The sequence below is a fragment of the Mustela erminea genome, chromosome 13, assembly GCF_009829155.1.
Source record: "Mustela erminea isolate mMusErm1 chromosome 13, mMusErm1.Pri, whole genome shotgun sequence".
Classification (NCBI taxonomy): Eukaryota; Metazoa; Chordata; class Mammalia; order Carnivora; family Mustelidae; genus Mustela; species Mustela erminea.
In genome coordinates this window covers 44811868-44836872 of record NC_045626.1, presented here as the reverse complement: position 1 = coordinate 44836872, position 25005 = coordinate 44811868, and the positions used below count along the sequence as shown (strand labels likewise).

The following is a 25005-nucleotide window of genomic DNA, read 5'->3' as shown; positions in this document are numbered from 1 at the left end:
ATGGGGATGGGAGAATGGAAAGGGGGGAACAAAGGTAGAAAGTGGGAAACCTATTAGGCTATGCAGTCATGTATAGTCCAGGCAAGAAATGATGGTTCCTTGTATTAGAGTGTTGATGGGGAGCTGGATAACTTTTGTAGGTAAAATGGACAAAAACAAGGTAATTGATTGGAAATGGATGGTATGAGAGGAGGGGCTATAAAGGATAACCCAGTTTTTGGCTTGAACAGTGGAATGGATGGTGACTCATTTTCTCAGATGATTTCTTCCTGCCAGTTTATAGAGATCATCAGTAGGCCTGAGCAGTGGAAATGTAATCAATACAAAAGGACTCACAGTGACTCCCAACCCCCTGGCTGAAACCAGGCAGGCCCATCAAGCAACCCATCTCAAAATATCCATAGGCCATACGTAATCAATGGGCTACTTACAACCAGGCACAGTTACCAAAAAAGGGAAAATCCCATACATCCCCATATCTCCTCACGTTCCTTCTTTATTTATTTATTTTTTGTTCTTATATTTGAGAGAGAGAGAGAAACAAAGCTTGAGCAGGGGGGAGGGCCAGAGGGAGAGAATCTCCAGCAGACTCTGTGCTGACCATGGAGACTGACGTAGGGCTCAGACCCACCACCTTGAGATCATGGCCTGAGCTGAAATCAAGAATTAGATGCTTAAGGGCACCTGGGTGGCTCAGTGGGTTAAGCCTCTGCCTTCAGCTCAGGTCATGATCTCAGTGTCCTGGGATCGGGTTCCGCGTCAGGCTCTCTGCTCGGCAGGGAGCCTGCATCCTCCTCCTTTCACTCTCTGCCTGCTTCTCTGCCTGCTTGTGATCTCTCTCTGTCAAATAAATAAATAAAATCTTTAAAAAAAAAAAAAAAGAATTAGATGCTTAACCGACTGAGCCACCCAGGCATGTTTTTCTGTATTCATAGATTCTATTTGTAATCATCTTGTTTAGAATTTTGGTATCAGCTTTCCTTTTTTTGTTTTGTTTTGTTTTTTGACATGAGATTTCCTAAGTGAAAAATCATTAACACTTTTCTTTATTTAGAAAATGTTTTATTTGCCAGATTTTAATATTGTTATATAACTTTCCAAAACAGAGTTAGGAACATTTCCATTTTGATCTGTACCATGGGATAATTTTTTTTTTAAGATTTTTTAAAGATATATTTATTTATTTGTCAGAGAGTAAGAGAGGGAGCACACAAGCAGGGGGTGGGAAGCAGGCCGAGGGAAAAACAGGCTCCCCACTGAGCCAAGAGCCCTTATGGGACTCAATCCCAAGTTGAACTGACTGAGCCACCTAGGCATCCCATGCATGGAATAATGTAAATAACATAGGAGTTACCCATAACAGAAGATCAGGAAAAATTCAACCGTGAACTTCCTAGGCATGAGACTTGTTTTTGAAATTATTCCATGTTTGTTAGAGAGACTGTGTTTTCTATTTTTTCTTGAGTCTACGTGGGCAGTTTTTAATTTTTCTAGTTTGTCATCCTTTTCACTCACGTTTTCACATTGATTAATTTAGGGTTATAATTTTTAAGTTCCTGGTTTTTCACAGTTGTATATAATTTTTTACACTTTGCCCCTTTTGGCTGGATTAACTGAGACATCTCTTCATTATTACTTAAACTGTCTCTTGGCATCACTTATCAATTTTATTGTTTTTTCCATAATCATTAATTTCTGCTTTTTCCTTATTTCACCTTGTAAGCTTAGTTTAAATACTTTTGTTCCTTTTTGAGCTTCTTGAATTAATTCATACTTAATTTTTTATTTCATTTTATAAAATGAGATTATGAATTTCCTTGTGAGAATAATTTTACCCACATACAAAAGGCTTTGATATTATGATTTTTATTATAAACATTTTCTAGGGCTCCCGGGTGGCTCAACTGGTTTAGAGTCTGCCTTCAGCTCAGGTTATGATCCCTGGGTCCTGGGACACAGCCCCACCTCAGGCTCCCTGCTCAGTGGGGAGTCTGCTTCTCCCTCTCCCTCTGTTCCTCCCCCGTGTTTGTGCTCTCTCTGTCTCTCTAAAATAAATTTAAAAACTTTAATAAACAAATAAACATTTTCTAGATACTCTGTGTTGGAAGTTTTAATTCCTAATCCCTGTAGGTTATAAAGTTCAACATGAGTCTCTTAGATGAAAGTGGGAATGTTGAGGGAGAGTTGTTGATTTTAGAGAGGATGATTAGGGAAAGGCCTGTCAGGTTAATTGACAGACTGCAGTGAAGTGAGGGAACAGTAAGAGCAAAAGCCTTGATAAGTTGTCTTAAATTTTATTTAATTGGAAGATGTAATCTCAGGTCTAGTTCTGTATTTAACCTGTTCTGTATTTCCACTTCAATGATACTAATTCGGAGCCCACCTGTTTGCATAATTAGTACTAATATCACATTTGGCTACAAGGCAATCATAAACACAAATACCTGTATCACAATATTTAGATTACCAGTGTAATACGGAATTTAACTTCTTGTCTATTACTCTTGAACCCCTGAGAATATGGGCATGTTTCCACAGAAGTCCCAGTTTGAGAACTAGTATCCTTATACATTATTCTTTAGACATTTTCCTACTTCATTCCCAAGGGAAGGGATAGAGGGAGGAACAATAGTGATTCGTCTTGTTGTATTCATGTTTGATTAGAGTTTTTGTTGATCAGTAACTGTAGTGAAGGCATTTGGTCTTTCCCTTGGCTGCTTATAGCCCCCGAGCATTGACCCTCCAGATTGTGAGATACATGGGAGAGCTTTCAGAATTTTATCTACTTAATTTTCCATACTATTTATGCTATCAGTACTCATATTGCCCATTATCTAAGTAATCCATATGGATTTCCAGCATTTTCTTTCATTTTGGTTAAAATTGTTCTGTATCTATCTTCAGGTGTATTGCTTGAGTTTAGGACATTCATGTGGTTTCAGCATTGGTGGTATATTCTTCCAATTTCCACCTATTTTTCCTCTTTGGTTTGTGTTTGGAGAATGGACTTCTAGTAATCCTGCACCTATGCAGCGGTTTTCTTAGAAGTCTACTTTTCTCAGTTTTACTGAATGGTTAAGGAAAAGTCTTTTCCTCTAAGTCATGTGTTGGGATACCTTCATTTTAATGTTAAAACTGACAATTAATTATGTTTTTTTTTAATTGTTTGACAGGTTGGAATCCGAGGTACTGATATAGTTGTGCTTGGAGTAGAAAAAAAATCTGTTGCCAAGCTTCAAGATGAAAGAACTGTAAGGAAAATTTGTGCCCTTGATGACCATGTTTGCATGGCTTTTGCAGGTACTTATAGAACTATAGTAATAATACAGAGTATCACAGTGTAGTAGGGTAACACAGTTGGCCCCTCCTTCAGTCATCCTGCTACACTTATGCAACACATGGAGATATGCTCCATTTATTTATTTATTTTAAGAATCTATTTATGTGACAGAGAGAGATCACAAGTAGGCAGAGAGGCAGAGAGAGAGCGGGGGAAGCAGTCTCCCCACTGAGTAGAGAGCCCGATGTGGGGCTCGATCCCAGGACCCTGAGATCATGACCTGAGCCGAAGGCAGAGGCCCAACCCACTAACCCACCCAGGTGCCCCCATTTCTTAACACAAACAGTATATCATATCTTTTCTGGAAGATCACATCTATATAAACATGGATTTTGATAATTAGTTTTGATAAAGCAGTAATGTTAAAAGATATATACAGTACCTTAATTATAACTTCAGGTAGCTGTGTTTTCTTTTTAAATTCTTTATTTTGAAACAATTACAGGTACTCAGAAAGTCATTTTAAAAAAGGGGGTGGGGGGCGCCTGGGTGGCACATTGGGTTGAGCATCCGACTCTTGGTTTCAGTTTGGGTCATGGTCTCTGGATCGTGGGATCAAGCAGTGCAGAGCCTGCTTAAGATTCTGTCTCCCTCTACCTACCCCTCCTGCTTGTGCACGCGCTCTCTCTCACTAGCTCTCTCTTTTTGAAATAATCTTTCAAAACAAAACAAAACACAGGGAAGTATCCTTTATACTGCGTTTCCCCCAATGGTAACATCTTCAAAAACCAGTAAAATGACATTGATACAAGCCACAGAGTTTATTCAGATTTAAACAGTTTTATATGCACTTATTTGCAAGTACATGTGTGTGTAGTTTTATTAGACTTATCACATGTGTAAGTTCATTTAACCATCACCACAATCAAGATACACAACTCTTGCATTAACCCAAGACTACCTCATGCTATTCCTCCTCGTCTCTAACCTCTGGTAGCCACTAATCCATTCTCTTCTCCATCTCTATAATTTTGTCATTTTGAGAATGTTTAGTGAATAGAATCCTGTGATACATATATAACCTTTTCATCTTAGCTTTTCTTGTTCAACATAATTCCCTTGCCATTCAGCCAAGTTGTTGCATATATTAATAGTCACTTGCTTTTTATTGCTAAGTAGTGTTCCATGATATGGATGTACCACACTTTTGTTAACAACTCACTGGTTGAAGGACATGGATTATTTCTAGTTTTCACCCATTACAAATAGAGCTGGTGTGAACATTTGTGTGCAGGTTTTTGTGTGAACATAGGTTTTCCCTTTTTTGCAATAAATGCTGAAGAGTACAGTTGCTGGGTCATATGATCATATGATAATGCATGCTTAGTTTTATAAAAAGCTGGCAAATTGTTTTCCAGAGTGCCTGAACTATTTGCATTCCTACTAGCAATGTATAAATGATTCATTTTCTCTACTCCTCAACAACCTTTGGTGGTGTTACTGTTTTTAATTTTAGACATTCTTGTAAGTGTATAGTGCAATCTCATTGTGGGTTTAATTTGCATTTGACTCATGGGTAATGATGTGGAATAGATTTTCATGTGCTTATTTGCTTTTGTATTTTAGCAAACAAGGCATGTTTCTTGTGTGTGCGTGCACATGCATTCATTCCTTTTTTTCCCCCTGAAATAAGACCCACTGTACATAAAGAAAGCTAACATTAGCGACAGAGAAAGGAAGAAGGGTGGGGAGCCCAGGCAGCCCAGGGAAACAAGGGAGTATGGAGACAAAGCCCTTATGGCAAAGGAGACACCTGGGAGAGAAGGAGAGCTGAGGGTGGGCCAGGCAGGGAGAGGCCCCATTCTTGCCTGGTGTGGGTCCAGGGCAATGTCAAGGCAGGCTCTTGCTTCATCACATTGGTCCTCTTCTGGCCTCTGTTCTATGCTCCCTTCTGTTCCTTGAGCCCTTTTCGCTTCCCACCAGAGCCAAGAGCCTGAGGCGAGCCCCACCTTGCAACTTTAGTCTTTCCAGGGCCTCCTTTAGTCTTTCTACTCTTTCACAGGGCTTGGGGCTGGCACTGGGCCAGCAGCTCCTGCCAGCAGATATAGGTGTGGGCAACATGGCCTGGGGCTCTCCTGGATATGGGTGCTAATATGGAGGCCCAATTGCATGCATAGAAAGCTGCAGTTCTCCCCATTGGTCTGGGATGGGGAGTCTTGGCAGCTGACCACCACCCTAGGCAGTATCAGAAGCTGTGGCACAGGTGATATAGCTCAGCACTGGCCTTTGGCTCTTGCTTCTGGTAAGGTGGCAAGGTCTCAGAGCCCAGGTACTACCAGAGGGATTATGGCCTCATGAGGCTCAGGATCTGGCTGAGCAAAGACAGCTGGGCCTTCTCTTGCCAGACAGGGAATGTCTCTTGCTAGTCCAGGATCTGGGCAAAGACCACAAGGCTAAGCTGGCTTCAAAGCTGTCTGCTCCAGAAGGTTACATCCAGGAAGAACTTCATGAGTGCCAGCAGTTGTAATGGTGATCTCACACCTTGCTCAGGGTACAGCACAGCTGCTGGGGCTTCCCTGGCCACTCCTGGATGTTCTTGAAGAGCAGGAGCAGAAACTGCTGGAGATTGGCCTTGTGTGGCAGGCAGAGCCGCCGCCCCCCGCCCCCCACACCAGCTCAGGACAGAAGCTCAGTTTGGCCCAAGAGGTCCCCATTAGTGAAGGCCCCTGGCTATGCAAGGGTATTCAGTGTCAGGAACTTAATAGAGATAGCTCAGGCTAATGTCTCAGGCAGTCTCCAGGGGGCTGTTCTGCTGCTCACTCCAGCTCAGGCTAGTGTCATTTTTAAACACTCTTCCACCATGCTGACAGGGCCCCTGCAGTCCCAGAGCAGGACTGTGGCCTCCCAGTCTGTGAAATCCCTCCATGACCTCTTGCAGTGAGGGCCACAACCAGTGCTTATCTCCATCGAGCCTATCCATACTAAGATCCCATAGGAAGCCAAAGGCTCCTGAACAAGTTTCTGGAGGCCACATCAGCCGTTGGAAGAGCCACTGGAGCAGAGGCATCAGGCAGTCAAGGGTGCACAGGTAGATGTTGTTCATGAGGCCACTGTGCGGGAAGGACAGCTGCTGGGCCACAGGGCATCTGAAGAACAGCCCCTTCAAGGAGCTATGTGGCTTCAGGTGTGAACAATCCAGGATACAATGCAGGAGGTGACACCTGGGTAAAAACACTGTCTCACTGGGATGTACTGATAGGATAAGGCTTTCAGGTAACAGTAGGCTATCAGTAGTTAAGTTTTTGAGGAGTCAAAAGTTATATGCAGACTTCAGTTGGGGGAAAGGATTGGCATCCCAACCCTTGTGTTGTTTAAGGATCAGTATTCTCCTAAAAAACCCATGCTTCAAAGAAGACATCAAAAGAGAGGCACCTGGGTGGCTCAGTTGATTAAGCATCTGCCTTTGGTTCAGGTCATGATCCCAGAATCCTGGGGTTCCCTGCTCAAAAAAAAGCCTGCTTCTCCTTCTCCCTCTGCTGCTCCCACTTCTTGTGCTCTCTCTCCCTCTGTCAAATAAATAAATAAAATCTAAAAACAAAGACAGGAGAGAAATTAGAAAATATCTTGAGACATGAAAATGAAAACAACATATCAGACTTATGGAATGCAGCAAAAGCAGTGCTAAGAGGAAAATTTGAAGCCATAGCTGCTTAATTTTTTAAAAAGAAGAAAATTTTCAATTAACTAGCCTAACATACCCTAAGAACTAGAAAAAGAAGACCAAACTAAACCTAAAGCTAGCACAAGGAAGGAAATAATAAAGATTAGAGATACAGAAAACAGGAGAACAAAAAAACATAAATCAGTAAGACCAATAGTTTTGTTCTTTGAAAAGATCAACAGTATTGGCAAACCAGTTGGCAAACCAATTGTTGCCTATGAACAAAAGAAGACTCAACTAAAAGCAAAAATGAAAAAGGAGACATTATACTAATGATTTTACAGAAATAAAAAGGATCATCAGAGGGTACTATGAACAGTCATAAACCAACAAATGAGAAGAAATTGACACATTTCTTGGAACATACAAATTACCTGGTTACTCAAGAAGAAGTGTGTGTGTGTGTGTGTGTGTGTGTGTGTGTGTGTATCTCAACAGATGTATAATGTAATAAGTAAAGAGTGAATCAGTAATCAAAATCCTCCCAATAAAAAAACTCCATGACTCTCTGGTGAATTCTACCAAACACTGAAAGAAGAATTAATACCAACTCTCAAAGTCTTCAGTAAATTGAAGAAGGAATGCTTCCAAACTCATTCTATGAGGCCAGCATTACCATGATACCAAAACCAAAGACACTACAAGAAAAGAAAACTACAGACCAATATCCCTTATAAATATTGATGTAAAAATCATCACAGAAATACTAGCAAACCAAATACAGCATATTAAAGGAGTTATATACCATGACCAAGTGGGTTTATTTCTGGAGTACAAAGATAATTCAACACATGAAAATCAATATAACTATACCACATTAACAAAATGAAGGACAAAAGTACATGATCATCTCAATTGATTCAGAAAAAGAATTTAACAACATTCAATATCCTTTCATGATGAAAACACTCAATAAACTAAGAATAGAAGGAAAAGATCTCCATATAATAAAAACCATTTATGAAAAACTCAAAAAGAACATCATAGTTACAAAAGACTCAAAGCTTTTCATCTAAGATCAGGAATTAGCCAAGGATGCCTACTTTTGCCATTTCTATTTAACTTGATAGTGAAAGTCCTACCCTGAGCAATTAGGCAGGGGAAAAAAAAAGGCATCCAAATTGGAAGGGAAGAAATAAAATCAGCTATGTTTACGGATGACATGATCTTGCATATAGAGAACTCTATAATAGAGTCCACAAAAAAAGGGGCAACTGGGTGGCTCAATCATTAGGTGTTTGGGTTCAGCTCAGATCATGATCCCAGAGTCCTGGGATCAAGCCCCACATTGAGCTCCCTCTCTCACTCCCCCGATTGTGTTCCCTCTCTCACTGTGTCTTTCTCTGTCAAATAAATAAATAAAATCGTATTTAAAAAAAATGTTCCATACAAAAAAAAACCTGTTAGAGGTAATAATTAAATTGAACAAAGTTGGAGCAAATAGTATCAACACAAAAAATTCAGTTGTGTTTCTGTGATGGTGAACTATCTAAAAAGGAAATTGAGGGGCGCCTGGGTGGCTCAGTGGGTTAAGCCGCTGCCTTCGGCTCAGGTCATGATCTCAGAGTCCTGGGATCGAGTCCCACATCGGGCTCTCTGCTCAGCAGGGAGCCTGCTTCCTCCTCTCTCTCTGCCTGCCTCTCTGCCTACTTGTGATCTCTCTCTGTCAAATAAATAAATAAAATCTTTAAAAAAATAAATAAAAATAAATAAAAAGGAAATTGAGAGGGGCACCTGGGTGGCTCAATGGGTTGAGCCGCTGCCCTCAGCTCAGGTCATGATCTCAGGTCCTGGGATCGAGCCCCGCATCAGGCTCTCTGCTTGGCGGGGAGCCTGCTTCCCCATCTCTCTCTGCCTGCCTCTCTGCCTACTTGTAATCTTTCTCTCTGTCAAATAAATGAATAAAATCTTTAAAAAAAAATAAAAAGGAAATTAAGAGAAATAATTCTACTTAAAGTAGCATCAAAAAGAATAAAACACTTAGGAATAAATGTAACCAAGGAGACAAAATACTTGTACACTGAAAACTATAAAACATTCCTGAAAGAAATCGAAGAAGAAACAAATAAATGTAAATGCCCCATTTATTTAAAATCTCAAAATACCTTTTTTTTAAAAGATTTCATTTATTTATTTGACAGACAGAGATCACAAGTAGGCAGAGAGGCAGACAGAGAGAGAGGGGGAAAGCAGGCTCCCTGCCGAGCAGAAAGCCCGATGTGGGGCTCGATCCCAGGACCCCGGGACCATGACCTGAGCCGAAGGCAGAGGCTTTAACCCACTGAGCCAGCCAGGCGCCCCTCAAAATACGTTTTAGGTTAAGTTCCACGCATAAGAATTTTAGTCACATCATGTGCCCAACACTTCCTATTTAGTTCCTTATGCAGTTCAGTCAGTTAAGCATCCAACTCTTGGTTTCAGCTGGGTCTGTAGAGTGGTAGAAAAATATTTGCAAAACTGTATCTGAGAAGGGATTAATAACCAGAATATATAAAGAATGTGTGGAACACAACAGCAAAGAAGCAGACACCTGAATTCAAAAATGAGCAAAGAATTTAAATAGATATTTCTCCAGAGATAGATACAAATGGCCAATAAATCCATGAAAAAATACTCGATGTCACTAATCATTAAAGAAATGCAATCAAAACCACAATGAATTAGCACTTCACATCCATTAGGATGGCTATTACCAAGAAAACAAAATAAGGATTAACAAGACTGTGGAGAATTCCAAATTTTGTGGACTGTGGGTAAGAATGTAAAATAGTATAGTCACTATTGAAAACAATATGGTGGTTTCTTAAAAAATTAGATATAGAATTACCATGTGATCCAACCATTCCACTTCTGCATATATATCTGAAAGACCTGAAAGCAGGGACTCCAAAAGATATTTGTATACCCATAATTGTAGCTTATAGGTAAAAGATGGAACCACAATAGGTAAAAGATGGAAACAACACATGTACCCATCAGTGGATGAATGGGTAAACATAATATGCTACATACGTACATTGGAATACAGTTAAGCCCTAAAGAAGGAAATTCTCACACATGCAATGATATGGATGAATCTTGAAGACATTATGGTAAGTGAAATAAGCAGTCATAATGGGATAATTACTCTATGGTTCCATTTATATGAGAATACCTGGACTAGTCAAACTCATAGACACAGGAAGTAGAATGGTGGTTGCCAGAGGTTGTGGTGGAGGGAGAATGGAAAGTTATTTCATGAGCTCATAGTTTCAGTTTGGGAAAATAAAGTCCCAGAGATGGATGGTGATGATTTTCCAACAGTATTCTTAGTTCCACTGTACTCTTTTTAAACTTAGAAATGGTTAAAATGATAAATTTTATGTTATGTACACTTTACTACAATAAAAGAAAAAAAAATTTTTTTTTTAAGATTTTATTTATTTGACAGACAGAGATCACACACAGGCAGAGAGAGAGGGGAGGAAGCAGGCTCCCTGCTAAGCAGAGAGCCCGATGCGGGGCTGAGCCGAAAGCAGAGGCTTAACCCACTGAGCCACCCAGGCGCCCCAAGAAAAAAATTTTTAAAGAAATGATCTTAGTATAAATGATGTGAATGCTTTAACTTCTGGTATACCTACTTTTTTGACTTAATATAAAATTTTAATATGAGTATGACTTTTTAACAGAGAAAATAAGCATTTACTAATATTCTTCCCCATATGTTAATTGGTTTTTGTAATTGGAAAATGCCTAAATGTCTAATACTGGGGAACTAGCATAATCAAACATGGTATAGGCTCTAGAGCCATACCAACCCGGTTCTAAGCCAGACTTCCTTGCCCACTACACCTGTGACTGTGGGCAAGGTACTTAACTGTTCCTTGCCCTCACTTTAGTCTTAACATGAGGCTAATGATAGTGTTATCATTATTGATTTATTACAATAATTAAATGAGTTAATACATACGAAGCATTTTTAACAATGTCTGGCATGTATTATTAATATTACCACTACAATTACTACTACTACCATGTTATCATTCTTACTATTTAATAGCAGTTTAAAAAGGAGATCATAGTCCACAACTAAATGGTCAACTAATCTCCAGCAAAGCAGGAAAGAATATCCTCTTTCTTTGAAAGAGACTTTGTTGAAAGTCTCTTCAACAAATGGTATTGGGAAAACTGGACAGGGTCATGCAGAAGAATAAAAATGGGACCACCTTCTTACACCATACACAAAAATAAATTCAAAGTGGATGAAAGACCTAAATGTAAGATAGGAAACCATCAAAATCCTAGAGGAGAAAACAGGTAGCAACCTCTGAACTCAGCCTCATCAACTTCTTACTAGATATGTCACTGGGGGCAAGGGAAACAACAGCAAAAATGAACTATTGGGACATTATCAAGATAAAAAGCTTCTGCACAGGGCGCCTGGGTGGCTCAGTGGGTTAAGCCACTGCCTTTGGCTCAGGTCATGATCTCAGGGTCCTGGGATCGAGACCCACATCGGGTTCTCTGCTCCGCGGGGAGCCTGCTTCCTCCTCTCTCTCTCTCTGCCTGCCTCTCTGCCTACTTGTGATCTCTCTGTGTCAAATGAATAAATAAAATCTTTAAAAAAAAAAAAAAAAAAAAGCTTCTGCACAGTGAAGGAAACAGTTAACAAAACTAAAAGACAACTGACGGAATGAGAGCAGATATTGCAAATGCCCTATCAGTGGTAAAGGCCTAGTATCCAGAATCTATTAAAAAAAACTCGCCAAAACAACACTCAAAAAATAATCCAGTTAAGAAATGGGCAGAGAACATAAACAGACATTTCTCCAAAGAAGACATACAGATGGCTAACAGATACAGGAAAAGATGCTCAACATCACTCATCATCATGGAAATACAAATCAAAACCACAATGAGATCCACCTCACACCTGTCAGAATGGTTAAAATTAGCAACTCAGAAAACAACAGATGTTGGTAAGGATGCAGAGAAAGAGGAACCCTTTTGTGCTGTTGGTTGGAATGCAAACTGGTGCAGCTACTCTGGAAAACAGCATAGAGGTTTCTCAAAAAGTTAAAAATACAACTACCCCACAACCCAGCAACTGCACTACTAGGAATTTATCCAAAGGATACAAAAATGCTGATTCCAAGGGGCAAACACACCCCAGTGTTTATAACGGCAACTATCAACAATAGCCGCCTTACAGAAAGAGCCCAAATTGTCCACTGACTGATGAATGGATAAAGAAGAGGTGTGTGTGTGTGTGTGTGTGTGTGTGTGTGTATAGGAAATTTACTCAGCCATCAAAAACAGTGAAGTCTTGCCATTTGCAATGATGTGGATGGAACTAGAGTGTATTATACTAAGCAAAATAAGTCAGTCAGAGAAAGATAAATATATGATTTCACTCATGTGGAATTTAAGAAACAAAACAGATGAGCACAGGAAGAAGAAAAATAAAGATAAAAACCTAGAGGGAGGCAAACCATAAGAGACTCTACAGTTAAGAGAGCAAACAGGGTTGCTGGAGGGGAAGAGGGTGGGAGGATATATTAAATGGGTGATGAGCACTGAAGGCACTTGTTGGGATGAGCACTGGGTGTTGTATGTAAGTGATGAATCACTAAATACTATTCCTGAAACCAGTACCACTCTATATACTAACTAAATTGAATTTAAATTTAAACAAAAGAGGTCATAGGATCTATATGTATTGACATGAAAAGTATTTACAATATATACTAAAAATAGTGGATTATTGAATAATATGTATAATATTGTTTTGTTTATAACTTGTGGAATTATATGGTAGCTTTTATTCCCTCTGTTGGAATATTTTACAATGAGTACATATCAGAAAAATTATATAGTATCATCTTGAAAAAATCACATTCTTTTGTCAATGTTGTTATATTGCACTTTTAATTTTTAGAAAACAGCCCTTAGGGAAAAAAAATCAAAGAATTTGAAAAAAATAATTCTTTCATGTGCCATGTACCATTCCATTTAAAAGTAGAAATTTTACACTGTGAAAGTAATTTCAAGATACAGTTTTGGTATGAATTCAAAAGCACTAGAAGGGCACCTGGGTGGCTCAGTCAGCCCCATGCCTCCCTTTGGCTCAGGTCATGATCCCAGGGTCTGGGGATCCAGGGTCCTGAGATTAAACCCCTCAGCAGGCTCCCTGCTCAGCAGGGAGTCCGTTTCTTCCTCTAGCTCTCTCTTGCTTGCTCGCTTTCTCAAATAAATAAAATCTTTAAAAAAAACAAATGAAAGCACTAGATGGAAGACTTGTTTCTTTTATAGATTGCTTATATATAAACAAAGTGAAATTCCAGTTGTTTTAAGTTTTTATTTAAATTCCAGTTAGTTGGGGCACCTGGGTGACTCAGTGGGTTAAAGCCTCTGCCTTCAGCTCAGGTCATGATCTCAGGGTCCTAGGGTTGAGCCCCGCATCAGGGTCTCTGCTCAGCAGGGAGCATGCTTCCCCCCAACCCTGCCTGCCTTTCTGCCTACTTGTGATCTCTGTCAGATAAATAAATTTAAAAAAATCTTTAAAATAATTTCCAATTAGTTAACATATAGTATATTATTAGTCTCAAGTATACAATATAGTGATTCAACACTTTTTTTTCTTTAAGATTTTATTTATTTGTCAGAGAGAGAAAGAGAGAGCATAAAGCAGGGGGAGCAGCAGGCAGAGAACAGGGAGAAGCAGGCTTCCCGCTGAGCAAGGAGCCGGTTGTGGGACTCAATCCCAGAACCCTGGGAACATGACCTGAACTGAAGGCAGATGCTTAACAGACTGAACCACCCAGGCTTCCTTGATTGCTAATCACAAGTGTACTTCTTAATCCCCATTTCTATTTCACCCATCCCTCAACCCCTCTGATAGCCCTCACTTTATTCCCCATAGTTAAGAGTCTGTTTCTGTTTCTTGGTTTGTCTCTTTTTTTTCCCCTTTGCTCATTTGTTTTGTTTCTTAAGTTCCACATATGATTGAAATCATATAATACTTACCTTCTCTGACTTATTTTGCTTAGCATGATATTCCCTATCTCTAGCCATGTCATTACAAATGGCAAGATCTTGGGGTGCCTGGGTGGCTCAGTGGGTTAAGCCGCTGCCTTCGGCTCAGGTCATGATCTCAGGGTCCTGGGATCGAGTCCCGCATCGGGCTCTCTGCTCAGCAGGGAGCCTGCTTCCCTCTCTCTCTCTCTGCCTGCCTCTCCATCTACTTGTGATTTCTCTCTGTCAAAAAAAAAAAAAACAAATGGCAAGATCTCATTCTTTTTATGGCTGAGTAATATTCTATTGTGTATACATATATATACACCACATCTTTTTTATTCATTCATCAGTCGATGGAACTTGGGCTATTTCCATAATTTGGCTATTATAAATAATGATGCTGTAAACATCAGGGTGCATGTATCCTTTTGAATTAGTATTTTTATATTCTTTGGGTAAATATTTAATAGTGTGATTACTGGATTATAGAGTAGTTGTATTTTTAACTTTCTGAGGAATTTCCATACTGTTTACCAGAGTGGCTGCACCAGTTTGCATTCCCACCAACAGTGCAAGTGTTCCCCTTTCTCCACATTCTTGCCAACACGTACTCTTTCTTGTGTTATTGATTTTAGCCATCCTGACAGGTGTGAGGTGTTATCTCATTGTAGTTTTGATTTGTATTTCCTTGATGATGAGTGATGCTGAGCATCTTTTCATGTGTCTGTTGGCCATCTGAATGTCTTCTTTGGAAAAATGTCTATTCATGTCTCTGTCCATTTTTTAGTTGCATTATTCATTTTGGGGGTGTTGACTTTTATAAGTTCTTCAAATATTTTGGATACTGACCTTTCTCAGGTCATTTGCAAGTATCTTCCATTTTGTAGGAAGAACAAATATTTTTAAAATGTCTATAGTACCCAAAGCAATCTACATATTTAATGCAAGCCCTATCAAAATACCAATAGCATGTTTCACAGAGCTAGAACAAAGAATCCTAAAATTTGTCTGGAACCACAAAACACCCTGTATATAGTCAAAGAAACCTTGATAAAGAAAAGCGGGGATCACAATTCCAGACTTCAAGTTATATTACAAGGCTGAGTGATCAAAGCGGTATGGTACCGGCTCAAAAACAGACATATAGATCCGTCGAACAAAATAGAAAACCCAGAAATGAACTGTTGGTCAATTGGTCTTAGGGAAAATAGGAAAGAATAGCCAATGGGAAAAAGACCACCTCCCCAAAAAAAAAAAAAAAAAAAAATTTTCTTCAACAAATGGTGTTGAGAAAACTGCAAAACAACATGCATAAAAATGAAACTGGACCACCTTCTTACACCATACACAAAAACAAATTCAAAATGGATTAAAGACCTAAATGTGAGACCTGAAACCATAAAAATCCTAGAGAATAACATAGGCTTTAACTTCTTTTACGTTGGCCATAGCAACTTCTTTCTAGATATGTCTCCTTAGCCAAGGGAAACAAAAGCAAACATAAACTATTGGGACTTTCATCAAAATAAAAAGTTTCTAGGGACACCTGGATGGTTCAATTGGTTAAGCATCTGCCTTCAGCTCAGGTCACTGATCCCAGAGTCCTAGGGTTAAGTCCTGCATCAGGCTCCTTGCTCACCAGGGAGCCTTCTTCTCCCTCTATATGCAACTCCCCCTGCTTTTCTGTTCTCTCTCTCCCACTCTGAGAAACAAATAAATAAAATCTTTAAAAAAACAAAACAAAAATAAAAATCTTCTACACAGCAAAGGAAACAAGAAAACTAAAACATAACCTACAGAATGTGAAATTGCAGTTTTCAATGCTATCTTTAAATTGAAGTTGTTCTCTTTTTCCTAGACATTTGGTATTGATTAGTGTAATTGTTATTTCTTATGTTAAAAACAAACACAATCACATAAATGTATTACTTATATGGTTTGGCAAATTTATCACTGATTTTTTTTCTTGAATCAGTTATATCACTACTTTTTAAATATACTTCTATGTTTCTATAGTTTTGGATCATATTTACATTGTAAAGGAGCTCCTTTCGGGTCACATTTTCTAATTGAGTGTAGCTTTTAATCCATAGGATAGGTAAAGTGAATCTCTTCTCATTTCTTTTTCTTGTATAACATTTTTTAAATAACTTTTAAAAACTGTTTTTAAAAAGTAGAGTCCCCCCAACATGGGGCTCAGACTCACAACCCCAAGATCAAGAGTCAATGCTCTACAAACTGAGCCAGCCAGATGCTTCTCATATTTTGCAGAGAGAAGAGAATAGAATCAGTTTCTCCCTCTTCAGCTACCCAATTAAAATTTGCACCTCAATACCCATGACTATTGGGGTGATTCTTAGTGGCATATTGTGACAGGTTCTTTATTATCTTCAGGGATTGACCGTTCTTCCGTTTGTAGAAACACAATTTGAAATGGTGTGGAAGTGGAAAATGAGTTTGTAAATGCAAAAGACTGATGATTATTTGAGAAATGACTGTTACAGAGATTTTGTGAATGCATTTTCCTGGCAGTGTGCTATTAAGAGAACGGGGAAAGAAACAAAATGGCCATGTAAAGGACAAATGCCAGAGAAGTCTTTAATAGAAATTTTTGCAACTGTTGCATTTAAGTTTTGGGCCAGTTGTTGTTTTTATAGAATCACATTCTATTCCTTATGGAAATGTGGAAAATTAATTACATGAGGTTTTGGTATGGCAAAAGGAAGACTATTTTCTTTTTCTGTTTTAATATTCTTGATTTTCAAACCCTTAATCTTAGACAAAAAGCTAATAGAAATCACATGTCACAGTTATATTGAATGCAGTTTGAATTCAGTGGGTATGTGTTTGATAATGAGTATATTGATTTTGGAACCAGAATAAACCATCAGCCTTTGATCAGTCTGCCTTTGATATCTTCCCCAAAAATAGTTTTTAAAAACATGACTATAGAGATTTTTAGAAAATGTTCAATAAAATCTAATAAACAGACCAACCACTGTGAGTTAAACCATTTTGATCTTTTGAAAATAGTTTACTTAGCGTCAGTGTTTATTTTTCTTTAAAACCATTTTTTTAAAGATTTCATTTATTTGAGAGAGAGAGAGCATGAGAGGGGGGAGGGTCAGAGGGAGAAGCAGACTTCCCACTGAGCAGGGAGCCTGGAACTTGATCAAGCCAAGGAACTTGATCCTGGGAGTCCAGGATCATGACCTGAGCCGAAGGCAGTTGCTTAACTGGCTGAGCCACCCAGGTACCCCTAAAACTATTTCTTTTAAAAGTAAATAAGAATGTATTAGATTAAGTATTAAATGTTGGACGAGTGATATTCTGTTTTGTAGATTATTTATAATGGACGTATATTGAAAAAACAATGGACATTATAAGAAAGATTTCACAGTAGCTAAAAAGAAAAAAACCCTTTTGATAAAAGTCATTCTTTTTTGAAAATGTATTACCTACTTTTATAGGACTGACTGCTGATGCTAGAGTAGTAATAAACAGAGCCCGTGTGGAGTGCCAGAGTCATAAGCTCACAGTTGAGGACCCAGTCACCGTAGAATATATAACTCGCTTCATAGCAACCTTAAAGCAGGTAAGCCACTATTCCAACAGATTTCTAAAGGTTTTCTTCTTTTACATCATTATGGTTCCTGTTATGAGAATACTACAATATTTCCAGTCATTTAATCTATTTTTTTTTAAGATTTTATTTATTTGTCAGAAAGAGAGAGGGAGCGAGAGCGAGCACAGGCAGACAGAATGGTAGGTAGAGACAGAGGGAGAAGCAGACTCCCTGCCAAGCAAGGAGCCCGATGTGGGACTCGATCCCAGGACGCTGGGATCATGACCTGAGCCGAAGGCAGCTGCCCAACCAACTGAGACACCCAGGCGTCCCTCCAGTCATTTAATCTATTAAATCTACTAAAACCCTTATTCTTTCTCACACTTACTTCATATTCATACTCTTATTCCAGTGGACTGCATTGATTTGAGCATTAGAAATCTCAATTACTATCAATTCTAAGAATTATATTAAAATTTCAAAGAGCAATAAATCTCATATTTTAAGAGGATTTCTAGGGCGCCTGGGTGGCTCAGTGGGTTAAGCCGCTGCCTTCGGCTCAGTTCATGATCTCAGGGTCCTGGGATCGAGTCCCGCATCGGGCTCTCTGCTCAGCAGAGAGCCTGCTTCCCTCTCTCTCTCTCTCTGTCTGCCTCTCCATCTACTTGTGATTTCTCTCTGTCAAATAAATAAAATCTTTAAAAAAAAAAGAGGATTTCTATACCTCTAGTGATATAGTAATGAAAACTTTTTTTTTTCTTAATATGTTTACTAAAGAAGCATGGTTCTTTTATCTACAAACCTAACCACAACTGAGCAGGTTTGGATATGACCTGTTTTGTTTTGTTTTAAGATTTATTTGTTATGATTATTTTTTAAAACCTAAGTTTTTTGTATTTATTATTATTTTAGAGAGAGAGAAAGAGTGCAATGGGAGGGGGACAGAAGGAGAGGGAGAGAAAGAATCTTAAACAGGCTCCACACTCAGCACAGCCCAATGCAGGGCTCAGTCCACAACACTGAGATCACAACATGAGGGGAAATCAAGAGTCAGATGCTCAACCTACTGAGCCACCCAGGAACCTCTGGATAGAATTTCTGAATTCATACACAGGTACATGGTTTGACATTAAGTATAATCACAATGTATATAAGTATTTGTTCTCTATCTTTTATGTGTACTTTACATTTGTCAGCATAATCCTTATGTATACTTCTCATTCTTACTAACTATATAAGACTGTTTCCAGTTGTTCACTGGTAATTATTTAGATTGTTTCCAGTTTCTTTCCATTTCTCATTCTCTTTCTCAGTTTAGTACTTTATTTTTTTTTTTAAAGATTTTATTTATTTATTTGACAGAGAGAAATCACAAGTAGACGGAGAGGCAGGCAGAGAGAGAGAGGGAAGCAGGCTCCCTGCTGAGCAGAGAGCCCGACGCGGGACTCGATCCCAGGACCCTGAGATCATGACCTGAGCCGAAGGCAGTGGCTTAACCCACTGAGCCACCCAGGCGCCCCTCAATTTAGTACTTTAATAACATTACTCTATCTTTGTCACAGCCTTTATTTTTCTTTTTTGAATTATATTGTTAAATTAATTTTCAGTAAGAAATTACTAGATTAGAGATTGTAATTGGTTTTAAGACTCTTGTTATATGTAGCTAAATTGCTTGCTAAAAAGATTGAACCAATTTTTATTGTGCAACCAGCAAGGCATAAATGTATCCCTGAAGGATCATCAGCCTAGGGTTTTCTTTTTCTTTTTTTTTTTTTTTAGCAAATAAGTATGACATAGTACTGTAATAGTTGTTTTAACTTGTATTTTATGATTAGTAGTGAGGTTGATTTTTTTTCCCCCACATGTTGGTTTGCTATTTTCATTTCTTCTAGTGTAAACTATCTGTCCTTTTGACAGGCACTCTGGTGGTTAAAAATGTGCCTTCAAGAGCCAGAATTTGGGTGTTTTGAATCCTGGGTTTGTTACTTCCTAGTTAGTGTTGTGAGCACACTATTTAGCCTGTTTTGTCTTAATTTTCTTATTTATAGAATAAACATTAAAATAATACCTACTTTGTTGAGTTGTATTACGGATTAAATGATTTAATACATTTAAAGCATTTAGAACACTTTCTGGCATGGATTTTGCCATTTGTCCATGTAGAGATTTTTTAAATAAACTATATATATTCTAGAGACTAAAGTTTTAAATTATATACTTATAAAAAGGTAGCTTTTTTTTTTAAATTTATGTTGCAAGGAAGTCCAACATTTTTATATTATTCTACTTTACCTTTTTATTTGCTTTGATTTTCTCAGCAGTTAAAAAGTTATCCACTGGGGCGCCTGCATGGCTTAGTAGGCTAAGCACCCACCTCTTAATCTCAGCTCAGGGCTTGATCTCAGGGTCCTGAGTTCAAGCTTCCTGCTGAGCTCCACACTATATTCACCAAAAAAGCAAGGAGTAGAACATTGTGTATATGAGGTACCCAATTGTGGGTTTTAGTTTTTCTTCTAGAAGAATAAAGGCTCCCACATAGAACTTTTAATATTGTAAACCTGTAACAGTGTGATTGCTACTGGGAAGGGATCTGGGGCTCTGCAACAAAAGAGATCCTTTATGTACACCTTTTGTACTTTTAAATTATTTTAAGCCTGGGCAAGTACTTTTTCATTAAAGAAAAAGAAACATGGTTGATTAAACAAATAAAGGGGTCTCTCCTCTGAGGTATATTTACAAAGCATCTACTTCATACCTCTGTGTGAACTAGGAATATTAGGAAATACAGAAGAATGAAGACAAATAAACCCTGTTCTTTAAGAATTATTTACATTTGTAGCCCAACTGTTTGCATTCAAAATTTGAGGTCCTAATAAAAATACATAATAATAAAATATAAAAATGGAAAAAGAGGTGTAAGTTTGAGCTTTCTGTCAGGGCTGCCCTATGTACAACTTCTAGGAGCACCAGTCTTAGAATTAGTGTGAATTCCACTCTCTGGAGCACAATCCAGGAAGTTCTTGGCACTAAAGTAAAAAGAAATACAATTGGTTTCCAGTGCCCTGCTGTCTGGGAAGAAAAAAATGTGTTTTCTTCTAAAGAGACAAAAGGTTTCCTTGTTTGAGAAATGTCTTAGTTGAGTTTTCTGTAGAGATAACTTAGTATATAGGGAACAGAATATATTTGATAATAATAGTATCAAGTAAGAATATTGATTATAATGGTAACTATTATTGTGTCTCTCAAAGTCAGCCCCAAGAACTCACTTCCAAAGTACAGCTCACTAAAATCAGCTTTACTAGGTAGTTCTCTGCTATATTAACAAGATTATAATCCAGTTATGTTACCAAAAAATATATAAAGAAACAAGACAATGGTTTTAAGACCATATATAAGCAAAGTTACTATTCTGTTTTATCCACCATATACATTCAAAGTTACTATTTTGTTTTATCCACCGTATACATTAATTTCATTAAAATTTCATCATGGATTGAAGTTAGTCCAGAAAATGTCAGGAAGAGGATCTTAAATACATAATAAGAATCGAAAAAATTATTTTAGCAGGAATACTTTACTATTAAAAAAATTTTTTTAAGATTACTTATTTATTTGGGGGAAAGAGAGCAGAAGCAGGCAGGGGGCAGAGGGAGATGGAGAAGCAGGCTCCCCACTCGGCAAGGACCCCTACATGGGGCTTGATCCTGAGCTGAAGGCAGACACTCAATTAACTGAGCCACCCAGGCACCCCTGCTATCAAAATTTCTTAGTTGATAATAGTGTCATTCTTTGTATGGCCTCATACAGAAAGTAATTATAAAAACATATTTTTCAGAAATACACACAAAGCAATGGACGAAGACCTTTTGGCATTTCTGCCTTAATTGTAGGTTTTGATGATGATGGTATCCCAAGATTATATCAGACTGATCCCTCTGGTACTTACCATGCTTGGAAGGTAAGTCATGAATTTGTTAATGCATTTTAGAAGTTGAATACATGTATTCACAGTGAATGTCACTTTCAGGGACAGGACAAAAAAGTACGTTGCATTAAAGTATTGATGATGGTACAAACTTTACATAACTACTTAGCTAGTCAGCAACTATGATGTTTTGATGGATAGAAAAAGACTTTGGTGTTTTGTTTTTATATATTTTATTTAACTGACAGAGAGAGAGAAAGAAAGAGAACACAAGAAGGGGGAGCAGGCAGAGGGAGAGGCAGGCTCCCCGAGGAGCAGAGAGCCTGATGCAGGACTCGATCCCATGATGCTGGGATCATGACCTGAGCCAGAGGTGGACATTTAACTGACTGAACCACCCAGGTGCCCCAACACTTTGGTTTATTAATCACAGGGTCTTCTTTTGAAAAGATGTGACAAACCTAAGTATCTATAAATGACCAAGTAAGAGATGTATCTGATTCCTAGCATCATTCATTCTTCTAAATAAGTACTGCCTCATACAGATACTTGGTTTGAGTAGAAATAGTCTTTCTGCTTTTAATTGAATGAGCATTTTTTTATGTTTTTATAATTATTTTATTTTATGATTAGTTTTGTTCTTTTTTTGTTGTTTAATTTTTATTTTTTATAAACATATATTTTTATCCTTAGGGGTACAAGTCTGTGAATCACCAGGTTTACACACTTCACAGCACTCACCAAAGCACATACCCTCCCCAATGTCCATAACCCCACCCCCCTTCTCCCAACCCCCCTCCCTCCAGCAACCCTCAGTTTGTTTTGTGAGATTAAGAGTCACTTATGGTTTGTCTCCCTCCCAATCCCATTTGTTTCATTGATTCTTCTCCTACCCAGCCATAGTGAAATATTTAATGCATTCTCTATTCTAGGAGACTTAGAGTACCCCAAACTATGAATCTCTATTAATATGGCAGTACATTACAATTGTTCCCACATCATTCCTAGAATATAGCTTCTTTTCTGCATAAGTTATTATTCTTCTTTCAGTACCCCAATAATCTGTTTAATGGTACACTCAAATCTAATACAAAAGTCTAGGGTCTAGGGAAACTAGTAGCAATTTCCAGAAACAAATTTTTGTATATTCTCATATATAAAAATAGAAACACATTATAGAATCTGAATAATTTTTAGATTATTAGAAGTTTAAAGGGATGCCTGGGTGGCTCAGTCCGTTAAATGTCTGCCTTTGGCTTAGGTCATGATCCCAGAGTCCTGGGATTGAGCCTTGCATTGGTTCCCTGCTCAACAGGGAGCCTGCCTCTGCTTCTCCCTCTGCCCCTCCCCCCACTCATTCTCACTCTCTCTTGCTCTCTCTCAAATTTATAAATAAAATGTTTTTTAAAAAAGTTTAAATACCCAGGCTTTGAATAATTTCATGAAGTGTTTATTTTACTGTTATTAAAAGCCATATAAATTAATGGGAAGTATTGCCTTGGTCTTTATGCCTGTATTAACTAAAGGAATTGATCTGAGCTGACCACACTCATGCTGTTTTATTAACCAATTAACCAGGCCAGTAAAACAGTGGATTATATTCTTGCCACAAAGATCTGGATACTGGTAGCCGCACATTTTCTTTTAAGCTAACTAGACAAACTAATTGGTAATCAGAAACTATGAATTTACCTACTGCAGATACGAGACTTTTTGTACCAATTTAAGAAATCTTTTACATGTACTAGATTTCTTATGCCTCCTAAACTATACCTTGAACAAAACAAGTTACTACCCTCAGTCTTTCTCTAAATATTTTAAAGTGTGCCATCTCCTGTTTGTATTAATCATTACATCATTATACTTCATTTCAGTATCATAACAACAATTTCCAAGTTTACATAATTTTCCTTTTTTTTTTTCTAAGATTTTATTTATTTATTTGATAGAGAGAAATCACAGGTAGACGGAGAGGCAGGCAGAGAGAGACAGGGAAGCAGGCTCCCCGCCGAACAGAGAGCCCGATACGGGACTCGATCCCAGGACCCCGAGATCATGACCCGAGCCGAAGGCAGCGGCTCAACCCACTGAGCCACCCAGGCGCCCCACATAATTTTCCATTTTAATTTGATTGTTCCCTAGGGTCATACTGAGAACCATTTTATTTTATTTTAAAATCAACTAGTTAGGAAAATTATGGAATTTTTATTTTTCAATTAATTTTATTTTTATTTTTATTTATTAGAGAGAGAGTACAAGCAGGGGGAGCCTTACAGAGAGAGGAACAAGCAGACTCCCTGCTGAACAGGGAGGCCAACATGGGGCTTGATCCCACAGTCCTGAGATCATGACATGAGCTGAAGGCAGACACCTAACCAACTCGGCCACAAATTATGGAATCCAGGCTCCCCCAAATTATGGAATTTTTAAATTGTTGGGTATTGATCATCTAGGTCTGAAACTATGCATTGCTGTGGTATGTGAAGGCCATGTATCATCATTTAACTGATTTCACATATTGTACTTTATTGTAAGATTTTGGTTGAAGTCAAATGAAGCTTTAAAAAATCTATAACAAAAGACATCTGAAAACTTTTTTATTTTACATATTTGGTACACAAGACTCAGGAGTTGAGTGATTTTTTTTTTTTTAAGTTCACACCACTAGTTAATAACAAAGCTGTCATTAGAACTCAGGGTCTTTTATAAATGAAACAAGATGGGGTCGGGAGGGAGATAAACCGTAAGTGACTCTTAATCTCACAAAACAAACTGAGGGTTGCTGCGGGGAGGGGGGTCGGAAAAGGGTGGTGGGGTTATGGACATTGGGGAGGGTATGTGCTATGGTGAGTGCTGTGAAGTCTGTAAACCTGGCAATTCACAGACCTGTACCCCTGGGGATAAAAATACATTATATGTTTATAAAAATATTAAAAAATTAAATTTAATTTTAAAAAAAGAAGTAAAAAAAAAAGAACTCAGGGTCTTCTGCTGTATTAGTACAGTGTTCCTTCTATTACATCAAGCTTATTCTGATATCTAGTCTTGAAAAATAGAAAAAATCTTCTGGCCTAATTTCTGTTTGGGGGAGACTATATAGCACTTTAGCCATGAGATCAGGTTTTTTTTTTTTTTTTCTATGTTTTGTTTTTTACTCTGACCTACTAGTATACCAGTAGCCTGATAAAGTGATACAATGGGCTATTGAGGACACAGCTATGGTATAGTGACAATACTTTGTAGTGCTAGGATGTAGTTTTACAGTGTACAGATAGAGGACATGTGAAATGGGTAGTAGAAATAGAAAATCAAAATATAAACTGGCCACATGACTTGTAGCAGAAATGAGAACAGAAATCACTGATACTAGCTCTGTGGTTTGTTGGGGTTCTTTATCTGGCATTTAACACAAACTTTTTTTTTAAGATTATGGTCCATTACGTATTCTGCCTTAATAGATTATAGAGCCTTCCATTAGCTTTTTTTCACTTCACATGAGAATATGAAGAGAGTTCCAG

The 25005-nt window shown here is 38.1% G+C and overlaps 1 protein-coding gene across 1 annotated transcript in view; it reads left to right on the top strand.

The window, feature by feature from the left end:
• PSMA8 (proteasome 20S subunit alpha 8) overlaps positions 1 to 25005 on the top strand; it is a 41471-nt gene that overhangs the window by 7724 nt on the left and 8742 nt on the right. Inside the window, exons 2-4 of the mRNA XM_032309655.1 lie at positions 3174 to 3300; positions 17468 to 17592; positions 21398 to 21520. Coding sequence (XP_032165546.1) covers positions 3174 to 3300; positions 17468 to 17592; positions 21398 to 21520 — 375 coding nt within the window. The remainder of the gene's footprint in view (positions 1 to 3173; positions 3301 to 17467; positions 17593 to 21397; positions 21521 to 25005) is intronic.